Genomic DNA, 20135 nt, shown 5'->3' with positions numbered 1-20135 from the left:
GGCTCTGGGACCCGGTCCCTGGCCGAACAGACGAGATTTTGGGATCTGGTTATTTTGTGACGGTTTCAAGAGCAGACGGAAAAGAGTGAAGATGTTTCATGTAATTATATCACACTCCCACCTCACTGGGCCACCCCCTTTCCACCATGTATTTCCTGATAATTACTTCTTGGGCAGTTGTCTTTTATTATACATTCCTTCATAGAGAGAGGAGTTCGAATCCAAAGACGGAAATCGAACCCCAGAACTCACCGGTGGATCTCGGACGGATCAATGGGTAAGCCAGGCGCGGACCCAGGCGCGCCGAAGTCCGATGTGCTTACTGCTTATGGAGGGCCATTATTGCACGTGTCTTTCCATTGAGAATCGCCCAGACAGAACCAGGCCAAGGTTAAGCTTCCCGAACTGCACAGGTCGCCAATCCTGCGCCAACTGGGCACCAGGCATTAATCACATGCGGTGCTCTTCGATAATTTACCCTGGCCGTCGGCGTTTCCAGAGTCCGATGTCGATGCATGTCAGCGCTCACCTGCCGCCAATCTCCTACCTGGAACTAATCAGGGCAGTCTGGGTATCAAATCAGCTTGGGGGTCTAATTAGCTTGGGGATCTAATCAGTCTGGGGTCGATCGACCAAGTGACCGTGATCTACGTAATTACTTACCTAGGTCTATCTGTCTACCTACCTACCTAATTAGTAGCATACGTCGCGTAGGCTTGTCTGACAGACGGGAGATGGAATTAGGACTGAGCCCCTGTTGAATCATGAACGGAAGTGGGAGCCGCTGGCCTGTGCGTGGGGGGCCATCCATCACCATCACGGCGACATCGCTTGCGATGCATGCACGCATGCAATGCACCGGAGCATGTCGGGAAATGCAAGTATCTAGCATGGGCACGCCTGCTTTTGCAGCATGTGTAGTCTAATATAACAATTATTACGAGAATGATATGCACCCTGTAAGCTGTGCTTCGGGAAGGAAGTCTTGGTACTGGACCCCACTTTCGCTTTCCCACCCATCAAGGGCCTGATCTTCTCGCGAAAAATGAACCAGTTTTCGCCGTTTTTCGCGAAAAGGGGTGACTTTGCAACCCCTGTTGCAAGCGTTTACGCCAAGATGTACTGCATGGGGCCCTGGTTAGTCCAACTAGCCGCAAATAGAGTAGATTGCCAAGCCCAAGGAGACTCACCGCCTTCGTTGTTCAACGCTGGATGGTGTGTTCGTTGTCGTGGCCATTCTCTCCAGTCTGGCCAGTCCAGCTGCCAGAATGAATAAAGTCGCCATGGGAGGCTTGTCGGTTAGAAGGTCATTCTATTTGGGAGCAAATCTCTACACAAAACAGATCACCAGCCAGCTTCACGACGTCCTCGCGCGCTCACCCGCATTCTTGTTACTTTTTACAGGCGTGGAACAGGGCCCTGTCGCCAATTTTGGCCATTTTTCGCGAAAAGAGGCCCCCGAAAAGCGGGATTTGAGTATTCGCCAAAACTCAAAAAAACGGCAGTATTCGGTCATCACGGCCCAGTTTTCTGGCTTATTGCAGTTAACCACGGCTTGCATTAGCTCGGTACATTGGCTTCATGGGGGGTTCAGGGGTGGCGGGCGGCTTCTCATTTTTCAGTCGAAAAGTGCTGCCAAAAACGGGAAAGCGTCCCGGAAAACACTGTCTTGGCATGGCTGGGGTGCTCGCTTTTGGCGAAAAGCCATGAAAAATGGCCATTTTTCGCGAGAAGATCAGGGCCCAAATGTTGGTCATTATCCTCCATTTTTCGGGAGCCGACGACTGTTATCGATTCCAACCACCAGCTTCCGCTAATGATTAATTACCTAATTAGGTGTGTGTGTGTCCATACCACATAGTTCCAATTAATTGCAGCCAACAGATCTGTACTAGGGGTATGGACCTTAATTAGCCAACAACGGCCAACAGCGACCAGGAAGAACGTTACCTAATTAATTAAAACAGCTTGCTCTCTTGCGACCATGTCGGGGATCATCAACATCTCACTGTCTCCAAATCGAACTCAATTGCCAGCCAGGATCAAAGTCGCACCGGCAACGAACGGCGGGGGTCTAGAAGATTCCTAAACCTAAGCCTCAAGTGGAAGGAAAGCATGGCCAGTGCATCGGGACGGGCCCCGTAACGAGCGGGCCGAGTGCGCCCCCTCGGCGCGGAAAGTTGATACGACAAATCCAATCAACCCTTGACCACCACATCTTGCCTGTACTTACACCGCCAACTAGCGAAGCGCTGGCGTCACATTTGGACATGCAGGCACAGGCAGGAGCACTGCACATACCAGGACAGTCGGACCCGCACAAGATACCACAGATAACCACAGACAGGGCGCAACAACGCCGACTTGGCAACCCGGCGTCAGCTTATCGGGACAAGCATACCCTAGAGAAGACAACCGACAGCTGTCGCCTGTGGGCCTATAATCCTTTCTATAAAAGGCAGGAAAGAAGTGACTAGTTCTAGACGTGGCGCTGTATGTCACTAGCGGCAATGGTGAGCTTCCTCGAGGATCGGATAGGGCCGAAGATGCCACTCGGACTTTTACTGCTAGTGAAGTGGTCCGGGCTGACTGACAAGCCCATCCCATCTATGCCGTTCGAGATACGTGTACACGGTAGGTAAGGTAAGTCCCTTGCTAACTCGCAGTAAGAAATTACATGGCGCTTGAGAGTGTCTGGAGTGCACACGGTTGGGGGGGGGCGGAATCGCAGTCGGATGGGGTAATCACCCACGACGGAGGACGAGAACGGGGTAATGGAAGCCGTGCAAACCGGGCAAGTCCTGATTAGCACGGTGATACGCGCTTTCGAGCGCAACCAACAAATGACGGGAGTGCGGGGCTGGATCGTTACTTAGCCAGTGTCAGTGTCCCTGCACATACGAACCTTATACGTTGAGCTGCAGCTTAGTGGCGGCTGGGCACGATACAGCCCACCTCGGTACGGTATGTACGGATTACCTAAGATATGTACGTGGCAACCTTAGCCTAATGGATGTCAACTTGAGCCACTCACTGAGCGAGTCTCTGCCCTCCTGCAGCTTAGCGGACCGACATGCCATGGCGCGCCGGAGCCCACCACGCAGCTAGAGAGGCGTGGAAGGTAAGCGCGGGCGGGACAGGGCCGATTCAGACTAATTTAGTACAAGACCGTCACGATGCCACGCGACGGAACCCACGGAGTTCGGACGACGACTCGACCAGTCAGTCCCAGTTTCAGTCCAGCCTAGTCCAGTCCAGGGTCACGGGCTCGCCATGGTCTTTAGAGTGCAGGTGCTTACAGGTACAGGCACGACGACATCACCGCCGATCCACCCCGAATCCGAACACAATGGATGGAAAGACAATCCGGCTGCGGGCCTCGTGTAATGCCTGCAACGAGTCCAAAGTGCGCTGCAGCCAGCACAAGCCAACGTGTGCACGATGCGAGAGAAACGGCGCTGACTGGTGAGTGGTGTCAAAACTCAATTAACTTTTGTTGTAATTAGCACGCACCTACCTGCTGGTAGAGTACTGTACGTACCTACTAAAACAAACCTCCCTCCTGTAGCGTCTACGGCCTGTCCCGTCGCACACACAAGGACGCACCACCCATCGCCGTACCGCCGTCGCGGCCGCGGAGGGCCTCGCCGTCGACGTCTTCCGCTGATGATACCGCCGCTGCCTCTGCCAATGCGGCCGCCGCAAACAACAACAACAACATCAACAACAGCAGCAGCAGTAACAACAACAGCAGCAGCAGCAACAGCAGCAACAGCAGCAACAGCAGCAACAGCAGCAACAGCAGCAACAGCAGCAACAGCAGCAACAGCAGCAACAGCAGCAGCAACAACAACAACAATAGCTGCAACAGCAGCAACAATCCCAACACCAGCAACTGGCGCCGTCGGGGGCTGTCGTTCCCCAAAAGCGGCACTGCAACCCCATCCCACAGTAGCACGTCGCCTGACCGATCGACAAGGAGGAGGACCCAGGATGCAACCCTCTTTGGAGATCTCGGGGGCCTTGGGGATCTTGGGGACATGGGTGACATGGACTACAGCATGTCGCCCACCACCGGGCCACTGCATTTCATGTCAACGCCGCACTCGCAGCAACAACACCAACCACTCCACCACCACCAGCAAAACGGCGTTGCAGCAACCCCACAGTTCCACCTTTACGCCACCACCACCACCACCACCGCCACCACCCAAGGTCCACCAGCGCCGACCGACCCAGTCCACCGCCCTGGCTTGCTGCTGGACTTTAACAGTCTCGTCACCGGTAACAGCGGCGGGCCGCTCACCGACCCACTCAGCGCCGCCGTGACCCGCTTCTCAACGCCAGGCTTGAGCGCCGCCGAGTACGCCTCCAAGCCCTGGGAACTATCGTCCCTCTTTGGCGGCGGCGGCGGCGGCGGTAATGACGGCAGCGACAGCGGGTCCGCTCCAGACATGGCGACTTTCTGGGCGCGACAGATGGCAACTGCAGGCCAGTCGTCGTCGTCGTCGTGTTCGGCAACGCCTCCGTCGCCAGAGTGCGATCAGTGCACCTGCCACGCGGGTGTGACGGAGCTGCTGGCCTCGATGCGAGGCGGCGGCGACGACCGGCGCCTGTCGCTCGATGCGCAGCTCGCCAAGCTGAAGCGCTGCATCGTGTCGTCCGAGACGTCCATGGGCTGTGCCCATGCCCACAGCTCGCGCGACGACGCCGAGCCCATCCACATTATGGCGGTCGCCACCCTCATTGGCTACGTCATTGACGAGTTTGAGATGCTCGCCACCGAGTCCCCGCCACCCCTCGGCAGGTCTTCGTCGGCCGGCGACATGGCAGCTCTGGGTGGCGCGGATATGGGCGGCGCCGGCAGTAGTCACTCTTCAGGCTCTGACGACTCGATGCTGTCACCCCACAAATCAGTCAGCGGCACCACCTCGGGCGGCACCGTCAACAATAAGCCCAACAAAGCGCTAGCGCTCGGGCTACGGCTACAGCCACGGCTATCGTGGGGTGTGCTCGAGCTGGAGGATGACGACGAGGTAGACCTACGGCAGAGGTTGTACCTTCTGTCGTTCCGCAAGCTCGAGAGGCTGCTCTTGCAGTTGACCATATATCTGCGGAATCTGCACGACGCACGCGCCAGCCTTCCCGACCCGTCGCGGCACATGGCTTTCGTCATGGCCTGCGATTACACACGCCTGTGGCTAGAGAAGAAGGCCGAGGACGTAAAGAGGTTGTTTTCCGTCTCGATGGTGGATGAGACGATAGATCCGATGCTCATGTAATTAGCTCTAGACAGATAAAACGGACACATGGGTACATGGGCTATAATTAGCAATTAGGAAAAAGGAAAACTGGTTCAAACTGTTTTTTTTCTTCATTACACGCATGCAGCCTCTAAGGCTATGGCGTGGCCAGTCAAAGGCCGGCAGTCTATCTACCTGGTATACTAGTAGGAAATAGAGAAAGCAAGAGAGCTAAGTACATCGTTAGGCGCGTGGCCTTATTGACGTAATAGTTTCATAGTAATGGGGTCCCTTTGTATTACAAACCACTCGACTGTTAGGGTCGTCTGTCTGTAAGGGAGCACGGGCTCCACAGAATGCTGGGGTTGGTAATTATGAAGATAGAACAAAGGGCAAGCTCCTATCGCACGGGTAATACAGTCAAATCGGAATGCCACTCAAAGTATATGAGTGCAGTGAATGTTATTACAAACCACTCGACTGTTAGGGTCGTCTGTCTGTAAGGGAGCACGGGCTCCACAGGATGCTGGGGTTGGTAATTATGAAGATAGAACAAAGGGCAAGCTCCTATCGCACGGGTAATACAGTCAAATCGGAATGCCACTCAAAATGTATGAGTGCAGTGAATGTGTATTGCTTGCTTGGAGAACCAAGCAAGAACTATCTAAGACCGTGGCTACGGTCGTCGTATATATCTATCTAAGGCGGACCAATCAGAGCGTTGGTCCTAGGTGATCAGTGCGGTCAGTGTGCTCAGTGCGATCAGTTCCCACTGATCGCCCTGATCATACTGATCGCGCTGACCGCCTCGCTATTGGCTGCACTCCCGTGGAGCGGGGAACTACCCCGCTTCCTTGCGCCAGCCAATAGCAGGAGGCTCCGTGCAGCCTCCTGCGAGCCTGAACCAGGATCGTAACAAATGTGTATTGCTTGCAAGAAGAACCAAGCAAGAACTATCTAAGACCGTGGACACGATCGTCGTATATATCTATCTACGTAACCAATAACAGTGGTTCCGTTGTCCCGTGGTCCCGCGTCCGGGTCACTGCCCGGCCGGACCTGTCCCGCGCCCCCGAGCTCCAGAGCTCGGAATCCTGGAACGCTCCTGATTGGCTCGCGCCAAAAGTGCATGCCCCACCTTTGTGCATAACTACAGGGAATCCACAGGGATTCGTGACAATTGTGACTAGTTTACTCAGCCTTGTGACGAGTCTGAATAGCTGTGTGGTGGGTTGTATGCTTGGGAGTAGGTCATAGTCATCCCCTTCTTGTAGCTCATCCCTTACACAATTGTTTGTAGAGAGCTTGTTTTATGGGGTGACCTTCTTGAAATAGTAGTATTCTTAGGCTATAGTTGTTACAAGCCTTTTCGAATCGAATTTGTTGCGGTAGGATAGCTGCTTCCCTATTTCCTTTATCCTTTATTCTTATCCATATATTTTCTTACTCAGTCGGTTGGTCCTATTGGGATATCACTATACTCTCCTTATTATCCAGTATTACAAACCACTCGACTGTCAGGGTCGTCTGTCTGTAAGGGAGCACGGGCTCCACAGAATGCTGGGTTGGTAATTATGAAGATAGAACAAAGGGCAAGCTCCTATCGCACGGGTAATACAGTCAAATCGGAATGCCACTCAAAGTGTATGAGTGCAGTGAATGTGTATTGCTTGCTTGAAGAACCAAGCAAGAACTATCTAAGACCGTGGCTACGGTCGTCGTATATATCTATCTAAGGCGGACCAATCAGAGTCCTTGGTGTCTGCGCTCCGTCCGCTCTGCTGGTCTTGGCAGCTAATCAGGCAGAGCGCTTCCCGGTTGGCCGCACCCACACGGGGTGGGGTCTGTCCGTCTCCACCACGTCACCCAATCGCAGGGGCGGAAGCAGGGCGCCTCATGCACCCTGAACCAGGATCGTAACATCCAGGCCTGAGAGTGGCACAGTATAAGTCTGGCCAAAGGAACCCCATTACTATGAAACTATTACGATAACAAGGCTTCGCGCCTAACTATGTACTTAGCTCTTGCTTTTTCTATTCCACTAGTACACTAGGTAGATAGACTGCCAGTCTTTGACTGGCCACGCCATAGCCCTAGAGGCTGCATGCGTGTAATGAAGAAAAAAGGAAAAAAAGATAGCTGCTTCCACTTCTAAGGCCTTGTAGGGAGAGTTTTTGAACCCCCCCAGCATCTGTTTTACTTTCTTTCCTTTTTCCTTCTTTAGCTTTAGATTCTACGAATACAGCAACCACATTGCAGCCCTGCCTCTCTACAGTTGACTGTGCGGTGACACCGTTGGTATTTTTGGACTAGCTGCTGTTGGTGGTAGTGGCCTTGGCTGTTTTATAGCCTTTCCACCATAGTTGGACTCCGTAGTCGGCCACTGACGTAATACAGGCTACGTATAGGCCATAGTAGACGGCCGTAGCCGCCTCTATCTTCTTTTCTACGTGGGTTTGGAAGTCTAGTTCTCTGTCCAGAAATACTCCTAGCTAGCGGACTACTTCTACTGGTTTAACCACTATAGAGCCAATAATTATTGAGTCTGTTATGGGCTTTCTCTTGTTGTGGAAGTGTATAAGCTCTGTTTTGGCTTCGTCAAATACGATGGCCTTTTCTTTAGCTAGTTGGAATAGTTGTTGTACGATCCCTTCTAGTTGTCTACAGTTCTTGGCTGCTGACGTTGACGATACCGATATACTGAAGTCATGGATATATGATAGTTGTAGGCCCTGTTGAGCCACGATGGCCTCGACTTATAGCAGGAATAGTATTGGTGATATTGGTGAGTCTTGTGGGATTCCAGTATTAGCTGCCGTGCTTGGTTGTACATGGCCTTCAAAGACAAGTTGGATTTTCCAGCCACTGCAAAACGAGTCTACCCAGCTGACCAAGCTTTCTGGTAGGCCACGGTTCTGAAGTACAGTTATCAGCTGTGGTTTAGATACGTGGTCAAACGCTCCCTTCACATCCAGGAAAATTGTAGTGGTTATAGTCGTTTTTTTCCTTTGTTTCTGTTGATGTATGTGATGTAGTAGTAGTAAGACCGTGTCTATTGCAGACCTTTGTTTCCGGCCAGAAGTCTCCTACTATTAGGCAGGGTTTCCTTAGCTCGTAGTGCTGTAGTACCCATTCCACTATTGTAGGCCCTAAGGCTCGTTCAAGGCTTCAAGTTATACGAAGGCTGTGACGGCGTTTAGCAACACCCACTACCGCTGCACCACACCTTCCAAAAGGATGCCAGAATTACAAGCCGTCAGGCTGCAATTCTATAGTGGGTTATAGTATGGTCACGCACCCGTAGGGCCTCAGCGCCTACCGCCGTGCCGTGACAAAGGCTACGAATAATACCAAAATACCCACTATCAACTACGTAGAAAATGGCGTGAAGAAATAAGCTAACACCTTTGAAGAACAATGCATGGCCTTCACAACCACCTTATTCCCAGAGCCCGTTACCTAGCCTACCGCCCAGCCTATTACCCAGCCTAAGCAAAACCCAAAATGGGAATGGCCAGAACTAGAGGCTATAGAGGTGGAAAGAGCAATATTCAGCTCAAACCCTACTAAAGCACCGGGCCCAGATAGGTTGAACTTCGAGCTGTTACAACAGGCGTACAAAGGTATATATTACAAACCACTCGACTGTTAGGGTCGTCTGTCTGTAAGGGAGCACGGGCTCCACAGGATGCTGGGGTTGGTAATTATGAAGATAGAACAAAGGGCAAGCTCCTATCGCACGGGTAATACAGTCAAATCGGAATGCCACTCAAAGTGTATGAGTGCAGTGAATGTGTATTGCTTGCTTGAAGAACCAAGCAAGAACTATCTAGGACCGTGGCTACGGTCGTCGTATATATCTATCTAAGGCGGACCAATCAGAGCGTTGGTCCTAGGTGATCAGTGCGGTCAGCGTGCTCAGTGCGATCAGTTCCCTCACTGATCGCCTTGACCATGCTGATCGTACTGACCGCCCCGTTATTGGCTGCACTTGAGCGAAGCGGGGAACTACTTCACTTCCTTGCGTCAGCCAATAGCAGGAGGCTCCCTGCAGCCTCCTGCGCGCCTGAACCGGGATCGTAACACAGCTGCCAATGCTTGTGCATAGGTAGGTTTCTGGCCCTGGTTTTGGCCTTGGCCTTGGTTATAGTTATTCACGGCGTTTTGGAGGTTCTGTACTTCTCTATCAAAGCTGTTCTGCAGTGTGTTGGCCTGTTCTACCAAGGATAGTGCAGCTTGTAGGAGGCTTACTACTGCTCCCTGGGTCTCTGGCTGTACCTAGTTGTACAGATTGAATAGACTTGGCTGGTTGGCCCTCTGGCTTCAAGGGCACCCTGCTAGTTACAGTAGTTGTTTTTGTGATATTGTGCTAGGGCAAGGGAGGCAAGGCGTGTGGTAAGGGGTTACCTCCCTGGGGCTGTTTCTAACGCTTGTTAGCCCCCCAGGGCCAGAGCCTGTACTACCACCTTCTACAATCACATAGTTTTCAGAAGATGTAGTATGTTGAACACTTGGTCGGTTGCCACCTCCTTTGTAAGAGAAGGCAGGTACGGCTGATCAAGGTGGTCACAATAGGAGCAACAAGCAGGGCGAGCAATGTGTAAGAGAAGGCAGGTACGCCTGATCAAGGTGGTCACGATGGAGGGAACAAGTGTAAGGAAAAGGACACCCCAAACACCAACTGCGCGCACAGGGTGCGCGCCCACCACTTGTCACCAACTGGCTAGAACACTGCCAGCTGGCATACGCTACGCCGTGGCGCCACGACCGCAGACTGATGCCCGGGCCGAACCCCTGAGCAGGTATATAAACAATGGCCCTCGCCCATCTTCCTTTGCGAGGGCCAGGTTGAAGTCTTACACCAATACAAGTCATTGCTCCCCTACCTTCTTGCCTGCATTGTGACCACCTTGATCAGGCGTACCTACCTTCTCTTACAACAAGAGGGCGAGCAATGAATGGCATTGGTAAAAGACTTCAACCTGGCCCTCGCAAAGGAAGGTGGGCGAGGGTCACTATTTATATACATAGTTGGGTGGCTCAATCTGGCGGGTGCCTGGGCCGGGTGTTTGGGGCCAGCTGTTTGGGGCCAGCTGGTGGCGCCTGGGCCGGACCGGGCGTTTGGGGTGCTCTTTCCTTACAACTATCCCCCCCCCCCCCCCCCCCCCCCCCCGGTAGATTGACGTCCCCGTCGATCATTTTAGTCGTTCCACTTCCTATGCCTTTGTTTTGCCTTCTTCTCGTATCGCTGTAGCACCTTCTGTGCGTTGCTAAGGTGTTCCTTAGGTTCCCAGGTGTTGTACTCTGCTGGCCAGCCTGTCCACTTGACTAGGAACCTTCTTCGATCTCCTTCATCCTTAAGCTCCACGATGTCTTCTACCTTCCATTCTTCCTCTCCTTCAGCTAGCTCTGGTAGTGGTAGTACTTTCTGGCCTTTGGCTATTGACCATTTCTCTAATAGCAAGACGGGGAAGACATCATGGAGCCGGGCGTACTTGGCGGGTAGCTGGATTTGATATACTTGCGTGCCGATCCTTTCTGTAATCTTGACTGGAATGAATCTTGGTGCTAGCTTTCTTCCAGCCTTAAAGCGGAAGTTCTGTGTAGAGAGCCCAACCGTTTCGCCTACTTCGAACTCGATCCACTGGTGCCGTGCATCGTATTACTTCTTCTGTGAATCTACGGCCTTCTGCCAGTGGTAGTACATCCTTTCCCTCAGGTTGGCTAGCTTGCTCAGCCGCTCGTGGACCCCTTGTATCTTTAGCTGCGTAGATGCTACGTAGTCCACCATTCGAAGGTTGTACCCGTACAAGGCCTCGAACGGGCTCACTCCGATGGTTACGTGTACGGTATTATTATACGCAAACTCGGCTTCAGGGAGCAGTGGTGCCCATTGGGCTTCTTCACCGGCGAAGCACCTTGGGTAGTGCTGTAGACTCTGGTGTGTGCGTTCTGACTGGCCATCGGTCTGCGGGTGGTAGGCTGTTGAGAGCCTCTGCTTGACCTGGCGGGCTTTGGAAAGTTCTACCCAAAATTTGCTAGTTAATAGGGAATCTCTATCGGAGACCATACCTATTGGCGTGCCAAATCGGCACTCCACGTGCTCATAGATTAACTGGGCTAGTTCAGTTGCCGTGACGGTAGTAGTGGTCGGGATGAAGAGTGCGATCTTCGTAAACCGATCTACGACGACGAGGATAGCATCTACTACACGGTCCCTATACTGGCAGGGTGGTAGTTTGGTAATGAAGTCTAGGCTAATCTCTTCGGAAGGTTGAGTAGGTAGTGGCAGGGAGTTGAGCCTGCCGTATGGCTTATGCCGGGGCTGCCGGTTACCAAGGCATACTTGGCACTGTTTTGTGTAAGCTTGTACTTCTGCATCTAGATTTTCCCAATGAAATCTCCGCTTCAATAGGCCCACTGTCTTGTGGCTCCCAAAATGCCCGGCTCTAGGGTCATCATGGTGTAAGCGTATGAGCTCCCTACGCACTGCTGGCGCCGTGGGGATCACTAGCCTGCCTTTATACCGGAGGGCCCCCTCGTCATCAACGCTGTCGTTTCCTAGCTTACCCTGGGCACCAGTACCCGCGTCTCTTCGACCCTCGTCGTCAACGCTGTCGTTTCCTGGCTTACCCTGGGCACTAGTACCCGCGTCTCTTTGACCCTCGAGCACCTCCTTAATACGGCTTCTACATTCGATATCCCCTTTCTGTAGGGCGATAATCGACCTGTAGAACCTATGCCTAGGATCCTGTTCCTTAGTTGTCTCACCGGCGCAAACCTCTGCCGCAACCGCGTAAGGAATCAATAGCTCGGCACCCTGAGCGCCTTGCTGCAGTTACCCCTCGACCCTCTGATCTGACCGCCCCGGCGAGATCGACTGCTCTGGCGAGTCCGTAGTAGTTCTCCTAGTACGGCGTCCCAGCCCCTCCCTCAGGGTACATTCGTCTCGCTGGTGGCTCCTTTCTCGGGGCTCCGCTTTATCAAACGCCACGCGTCCGGTGGCCCCGAGGGCAAAGCGCGTCACAGCCAAAACCCTAGCCATATCTTCAACTCGAGGACATTGAAGGGTCTGTTTAACTCGTCTAACCGCTCGGCGGTACTTCCGGGAGCACGATTTCTTCCGTACTCCGACTCTAATCTGGGCCACAACTGCCCTTACCGCGGCTGGCAACCTCGTTGCCAACCGCAGCTTCTTCGTTAAGGTAGGCAGTACATCGCCATAAGCGATCTCTCCTGCCATATAGTCGGGTCTTCTTGAAAGGGGGTCGGCGGGGTTGGTAGCCCCGGGCTGGTGTTCAATATCGAAGTCGAAGGGGGATAAGCGGTATACCCATCTAGCTAGGCGACCCTTAAGGTCTCGAGCCGGGGCTGCGATTACCCCTTTGAGTGCCTCGTGATCGGTAAGGACTAGGAACCTCTGGTCGATACCGCCTAGGTAGTGGCCCCAGTGTTCGAGGGATTCGATAATAGCGATAAGCTCCTTTTGGCCGGTAGCCCACCGGAGTTCGGCGTCGGTGAGTTTCCTCGACCAGTAGGCTACGGGGTGCCACTGGGAGTCGACTAGCTGCGAGAGGATCCCCGAGATCGCCTTATTACTGGCATCCGTTTCGACTCGGGTTGGGCGGCTCTGGTCCCAGTGGGTTAGGAAGCCTGCTTGGCTAAAGGCCGATCTAAGCTGTTCGAAGGCGGCGTTGGCCTCTGGTGACCACTGAAAGGGGTTGGCTGCCTCTCCTTTTAGTAGGGCGGTAATAGGGGCCGTGATCCTAGAGTACCCCTGGATAAACCGGCGGTGGAAGTTGGCGAAGCCAAGGAAGACTTGTATTTCTCTAGTTGACTGGGGTATAGGCCATTCCTGGACTGCTTTAACTCGCTCTTGTTACAATCTGGACAACAGGTCCACGGAGCTGGGCCCGGCCTAGGATTGTGGGGGTCTGGACGGCAGGTAGGAGATGACAGGAGACAAGGAGTATCGTGCACAGATTGCGAAAGACAGACTTTCAACACATAACCAATGTATGCTTAACCAGATGCATTGATAGCTGCAGAACCGTTCTCCCAGAGAGAGCGTGCTGCCAGCTCCTATATAGAACTATGAGCAACCAATCAGAGTTCCTGCCTTACATGCTCAGTCGTGCTCAGTCCTAGACGCACTGATCCCCACTGAGCTCCCTGCTCAGTGCGCTCAGTGAGTCTCGGCACTGACCCTACTGAGCTCAGCCATGCTCAGTGCACCTTGGCACTGGCCCCACTGAGCACTGCCTAATTGGATGCACCTTCTCTTGGCGAGAGCCCCACCCTAAGTGCCGTTCCAGCCAATCCGCAGCGGGCGGGCAACGCCCTCTGCACCTTTGAACCAGGATCGTAACAGTAATACAGTCAAATCGGAATGCCACTCAAAGTGTATGAGTGCAGTGAATGTGTATTGCTTGCTTGAAGAACCAAGCAAGAACTATCTAAGACCGTGGGTATGGTCATCGTATATATCTAACTGTGTAACCAATAACAATGGCCCCACTGGCCCGTGGTCCCGAGACTTGCGGTCTCGGGACGCCGGGCGCGCGGGACACTGTCCCGCGTCCCCGACCTTAAGTGGTCCCGAACCTCGGTGTTACGATCCTGGTTCAGGCGTGCAGGAGGCTGCACGGAGCCTCCCGCTATTGGCTGACGCAAGGAAGTGGAGTAGTTCCCCGCTTCGCTCAAGTGCAGCCAATAACGGGGCGGTCAGTATGATCAGCATGGTCAGGGCGATCAGTGAGGGAACTGATCGCACTGAGCACACTGACCGCACTGATCACCTAGGACCAACGCTCTGATTGGTCCGCCTTAGATAGATATATACGACGACCGTAGCCACGGTCCTAGATAGTTCTTGCTTGGTTCTTCAAGCAAGCAATACACATTCACTGCACTCATACACTTTGAGTGGCATTCCGATTTGACTGTATTACCCGTGCGATAGGAGCTTGCCCTTTGTTCTATCTTCATAATTACCAACCCCAGCATCCTGTGGAGCCCGTGCTCCCTTACAGACAGACGACCCTAACAGTCGAGTGGTTTGTAATAGTATAATTCCAATGCCTTGTTTCTAGGAGTCTGGTGTAAGAGAAGGCAGGTACGCCTGATCAAGGTGGCCACAATAGAAGCAACAAGCAGGGCGAGCAATGACTGGTATTGGCGTAAGACTTCAACCTGGCCTGAGCTAAAGAGGTGTGCGAAGGCCATGGTCTATATACACGTGAAAGGGGTTACGAGTCATCTTTGCGTGGCCAGGGTGGTAGTGGCGATAGTGCATGGCCCTGGTGGCGGTGGCGATGGTGGCGAGGGTGGCCCTGGTGGCGGTGGCCATGGTGGCTACGAGGGTGGTTTCCTTACACAAAACCACTACATATAGGAAGACAAAGACAAAGGCGAAGGCGAAGACAAAACAGCAGAACGCTAATAAAGTAGTCTTTGAACTAGCTGATAACCACTTCAACGAAGAAAACAAACTAGTCCCAAAGACAATAAAGGACCAGTTCAACGAGGCACTACAATATACCTACAAGACAACGAATTCAAGCAGTTCAAACACGGATGCTGGGTGTCTAACGACATAGACATCCGGGGCCAACCAAGATGGCAAGTCCAACCAAAAGAAGGACAGGCTACAGGCTCTATAATACTCACAATAGAGAGCTCATCATACAAAAAAGCCTGTATCCAGGGCCTGGATATTGAAGGTACCGGCCTGAAGGTAGTAAAATACAAGACCTTTAGCAATACAACGCAGTGCTGGCGATGCCAAGGGTTTGGACATAACCCAGATACCTGCAAATAGCCAGTAGCCTGTAAGTGGTGCGCCGAAAGCCACTACAGTAACACACACTACTGCAAGAGTTGTGGAAAACAAGGACCATGCCAACACCTAGAAAGAAAGTGCAAAAACTGCGGTAATAGCCACGAATCCATAAGCCTGGACTGCGAGGTGGTACGAGCAATAAAAACTAAATGTATATGATAGAGCCTATATTAGTACTAAAACACAACGTGAATAGACAGAGCAGAGTGTTACGATCCTGGTCCAAGACTGCAGGAGGCGCTAGAAGCCAATTGCCAATTGGGCCGCACAAGTGGGCGGGGTCGGGCCCCGCAAGTGTTCGACACAGCCAATCAGGAGGCGCTCGGTGCGACTGGTCTGCCAAGACCAGGCGAGCGCACGGAGCAGGGCGATCGGTAGTCTCTGAGACGCTCGGTGTACCAAGCGTTAGGAGGAGCACTGAGCACGCAAAGGAAGAGTCCTGATTGGTTACCTGAATTAGATATATACGATGACCGTAGCCACGGTCTTAGATAGTTCTTGCTTGGTTCTTCAAGCAAGCAATACACATTCACTGCGCTCATACACTTTCAGTGGCATTCGGATTTGACTGTATTACCCGGCGATAGCAGCTTGCCCTTTATTCTATCTTCATAATTACCAGCCCCAGCATCATGTGGGGCCCGTGCTCCCTAACAGACAGACGACTCTAATAGTCGAGTGGTTTTAATAGAACAATATTCAGGCCAAACCCTACTAAAGCACTAGGCCCAGACAGATTGAACTTCAAGCTACTACAACAGGCCTACAAAGTCATACCAGCGTTATTCAACCAAATATACAAATCTCTCTTCAACTGTGGAACCTATCCAGATGTAAGGAAACCACCCTCGGAACTACCATGCCCACCGCCACCAGGGCCACCCTCGCCACCATCGCCACTATCGCCACCGCTAACAGGGCCACGCACTATCGCCACTACCACCCTGGCCACGCAAAGATGACTCGTAACCCCTTTCACGTGTATATAGACCATGGCCTTCGCACACCTCTTTAGCTCAGGCCAGGTTGAAGTCTTACGCCAATACCAGTCATTGCTCGCCCTGCTTGTTGCTCCTATTGTGACCACCTTGATCAGGCGTACCTGCCTTCTCTTACACCAGACTCCTAGAAACAAGGCGTTGGAATTATACTATTACAAACCACTCGACTGTTAGGGTCGTCTGTCTGTAAGGGAGCACGGGCTCCACAGGATGCTGGGGTTGGTAATTATGAAGATAGAATAAAGGGCAAGCTCCTATCGCACGGGTAATACAGTCAAATCGGAATGCCACTCAAAGTGTATGAGTGCAGTGAATGTGTATTGCTTGCTTGAAGAACCAAGCAGGAACTATCCAAGACCGTGGCTACGGTCGTCGTATATATCTATCTAGAGCGGCCCAATTAGGTTGTTGCTCTGTTGCTCTCTGGCAGAGCTACAGAGCAACTCCGTAGAGCCAATAAAACCGTTGCTCTGTGCCCCGCTCCACAGAGCAAATGCGGGTCCCTGCCCCGCATGCCTGTCTCGTCATTCCTATTCGCCGGCCCCGCTTTCAGAATTATGACTAGCCCAGGACGGGCGCGGTTCATCACATATACTACCTAAACTCGAAAAGGGAGACTATACTATACCAAAGGCCTATAGGATTATAACTTTACTCAAATGTTTGAGTAAAACCCTAGAAAAGATCTACGCAACAAGGCTGAGCTACCTAGCCAATAATGGCTCTAACCTGCTTAACCCCACACAATTAGGTAGCCGGAAACAAAGGTCTGCAATAGACACGGTCTGTTACGGCACGGCCCAACTATGGTCCGTGGTGCCGCAACTATGCAATGAGTCTGCAAGCCCCACTTGCAGCCCTATTCCTGATTGGGGCTAGTGCGGGGTCAGCTACATGGAGGGGTCTACAGTGGTGGCTGTGACACCTAACACCACAAAACTAACGCCTGCACACCTCGCAGGCTTTTTCTTTTTCCTTTTTTTTCTTTAGTTTAGTTACTTACGAATTCAGCCATCATCTACTTGTAGCTGTGTCTCTTGTATTTACCTGCCTTCACACGGTCTTACTACTACTACATCACATACAACAACAGAAAGAAAGGAAAAAATCGACAATAACCACTACGATTTTCCTAGATGTGAAGGGAGCGTTTGACCACGTATCCAAACCACAGCTGGTTTGGCTTCTAAGCTAGTTATCTAGCGAAGATTGGGAAAGTGGAGAGTAGCGAATGTCCTAGGTGTCTGGAGGACCAACCACCCACACATCTAATACTACGGTGCAAAAAATACACAGGTACGCCTGATCAAGGTGGTCACAATAGTATTACAAACCACTCGACTATTAGGGTCGTCTGTCTGTAAGGGAGCACGGGCTCCACAGAATGCTGGGGTGGGTAATTATGAAGATAGAATAAAGGGCAAGCTCCTATCGCACGGGTAATACAGTCAAATCGAAATGCCACTCAAAGTGTATGAGTGCAGTGAATGTGTATTGCTTGCTTGAAGAACCAAGCAAGAACTATCTAAGACCGTGGATACAGTCATCGTATTTATCTAATTTATGTAACCAATCAGAGTTCTCTCTTTGCGCTCTGTGGGCGCTACCTGATTAGCTGCAGCAAACCCCTGCGGGGCCCGGCCCGCCTGCTTGTACTGCCCAATTAGCAATTGGCTTCCAGCGCCTCCTGCAGACTTGGACCAGGATCGTAACAAATAGGAGCAACAAGCAGGGCGAGCAATGACTGATATTGGCGTAAGACTTCAACCTGGCCTGAGCTGAAGAGGTGTGCGAAGGCCATGGTCTATATACACGTGAAAGGGGTTACGAGTCATCCTTGCGTAGCCAGGGTGGTAGTGGCGATAGTGCGTGGCCTTGTTAGCCGTGGCGATGGTGGCGAGGGTGGCGGTGGCCATGGTGGCTGCGAGAGTGGTTTCCTTACAGAAAATTTGTACAATGAAATGGTTAGAAGCCAGCAAAGATTGATCTATTTCTTTTATTCTTATCCATATATTTCCTTATTCAGTTGGTTGGTCCTATTGGTATAACACTACACTTTCCTTATCAATCAGACGCGAGGGTGGTACAGTACAAGTCTGGCCAAAGGAACCCTATTACTATGAAACTATTACGATAATAAAGCCACGCGCCTAACGATGTACTTAGCTCTTGCTTTCCCTATTTCCTACTAGTATACTAGGTAGATAGACTGCCAGTCAAAGACTGGCCACGCCATAGCCCTAGAGCCTGCATGCGTGTAATGAAGAAGAAAAAAGACCAGGATTGGCTTTTTAGCTAGTCATCTAGCGATATGGGAAAAGTGAAAATTAGCGAGTGCCCCGTTTGTCTGGAGGACCAAAAACCTACACACCTACTACGGCGCAAAAAATACACTATAGAGCGGGAAGCTATGACAAAGGCCCTGAAAACCTACCCTCTCACACTCCAATTACTTTTTTACACCACCGAGAGAAAAACGGCCCTAGGGGACTTCCTTAGTAGTACGAGGATTTGTACAATAAAATGGCTAGAAGAAGTCAGGAAAGATGGGTATACTGTGTTTAGCGTGGACCAATCAGGAGTGTCCCAGAGTCCCGCGGGTAGGGGCTTGGGGACTCGGGACAGTCCCGGGCGGGCGGTGTCCCGGATACGGGACCACGGGACAGTGGGACCATTGTTATTGGTCTTATAGTTAGATATAACGTGATTTGTTACGATCCTGGTTCAAAGGTGCAGAGGGCGTTGCCCGCCCGCTGCGGATTGGCTGGAACGGCACTTAGGGTAGGGCTCTCGCTAAGAGAAGGTGCATCCAATTAGGGAGTGCTCAGTGGGGCCATTGCCAAGGTGCACTGAGCATGGCTGAGCTCAGTAGGATCAGTGCCGAGACCCACTGAGCGCACTGAGCAGGGAGCTCAGTGGGGATCAGTGCGTCTAGGACTGAGCACGACTGAGCATGTAAGGCAGGAACTCTGATTGGTTGCTCATAGTTCTATATAGGAGCTGGCAGCACGCTCTCTCTGGAAAACGGTTCTGCAGCTATCAATGCATCTGGTTAAGCATACATTGGTTGTGTGTTGAAAGCCTGTCTTTCGCAATCTGTGCACGATACTCCTTGTCTCCTGTCATCTCCTACCTACCGTCCAGACCCCCACAATCCTAAGCCGGGCCTAGCTCCGTGGACCTGTTGTCCAGATTGTAACATGATTGTATAGCGAGCGCGCACTTTTCCTACCCTAATTGAACTATTATACGAAATACCAACACCAGAAAGGAAAAAAAATAATAGAAACTACTCAGAATCTAATTACTCATCCATTTTCGCGTCCTCCTTGCATGTACGAGAGTTGTGTCCTATTTTGCCGCAATTACTACAGTGTCGTAAACCTGTTGCGTTGCTCCTCATACGACCACCCCTCGATCGCTTTTTCTTCTCTACCAATGCATGCGCATCCCTTTGGGCCAAAATATCACTCGCTTCTGTAAGGAAAAGGACACCCCAAACACTAACTGCGCGCACAGGGTGCGCGCCCACCACTTGTCACCAACTGGCTAGAACACTGCCAGCTGGCATACGCTACGCCGTGGCGCCACGACCGCAGACTGATGCCCGGGCCGAACCCCTGAGCAGGTATATAAACAATGGCCCTCGCCCATCTTCCTTTGCGAGGGCCAGGTTGAAGTCTTACACCAATACAAGTCATTGCTCCCCTACCTTCTTGCCTGCATTGTGACCACCTTGATCAGGCGTACCTACCTTCTTTTACACTCCTTCCATAGTTAATGGTCCTCCTGCCCGGATACGACATTTTTTTAGCTCTCCGGCGTTTGCTTAATGGTGCATTTGCTTCCTCAAGCTCTCGCACGCGCGCCTTCATCAACACTATCTCGTGCATAACCTTTGTCGTACCCTTTACAATCTGATCAAGGGCCTCAATAATCGGGGTGGGTGAACTGCCTTGATGTCTAGCAATACGATCCTTGATGTGTATTGACTGTAGAGAGGCTTCGGTAGCATTTTGTGGCGTTTGAGAGACCCAACTATTGTACGAG

The 20135-nt window shown here is 51.9% G+C and overlaps 3 protein-coding genes across 3 annotated transcripts; 2 read left to right on the top strand and 1 right to left on the bottom strand.

Moving 5' to 3' along the window:
• The first annotated feature begins 3031 nt into the window (after positions 1-3031).
• B0T26DRAFT_699193 (uncharacterized protein) lies at positions 3032-3813 on the top strand. Its single transcript, XM_060441459.1, has one exon. It carries the CDS (start codon positions 3074-3076, stop codon positions 3467-3469), a length of 396 nt encoding a protein of 131 aa, XP_060301594.1. The 5' UTR covers positions 3032-3073; the 3' UTR covers positions 3470-3813.
• A 519-nt stretch (positions 3814-4332) lies between these two features.
• On the top strand, positions 4333-5501 carry B0T26DRAFT_699191 (uncharacterized protein). The gene has a single exon (XM_060441458.1). It carries the CDS (start codon positions 4455-4457, stop codon positions 5280-5282), a length of 828 nt encoding a protein of 275 aa, XP_060301593.1. The 5' UTR covers positions 4333-4454; the 3' UTR covers positions 5283-5501.
• Positions 5502-9895: 4394 nt separating this feature from the next.
• Positions 9896-10143, bottom strand: B0T26DRAFT_699181 (uncharacterized protein; the record flags this gene model as incomplete). Its single annotated transcript, XM_060441457.1, has 1 exon — positions 9896-10143. A coding segment is annotated over exon 1 (223 nt), but the record flags the coding sequence as incomplete, so codon positions are not given.
• Between the last annotated feature and the right edge of the window lie 9992 nt (positions 10144-20135).

Source organism: Lasiosphaeria miniovina (assembly GCF_030549165.1).
Source record: "Lasiosphaeria miniovina strain SMH2392-1A chromosome Unknown B0T26scaffold_2, whole genome shotgun sequence".
Taxonomy (NCBI): Eukaryota; Fungi; Ascomycota; class Sordariomycetes; order Sordariales; family Lasiosphaeriaceae; genus Lasiosphaeria; species Lasiosphaeria miniovina.
Note: the sequence above shows the minus strand (reverse complement) of the source record. Positions and strands in the feature narration are given on the sequence as shown.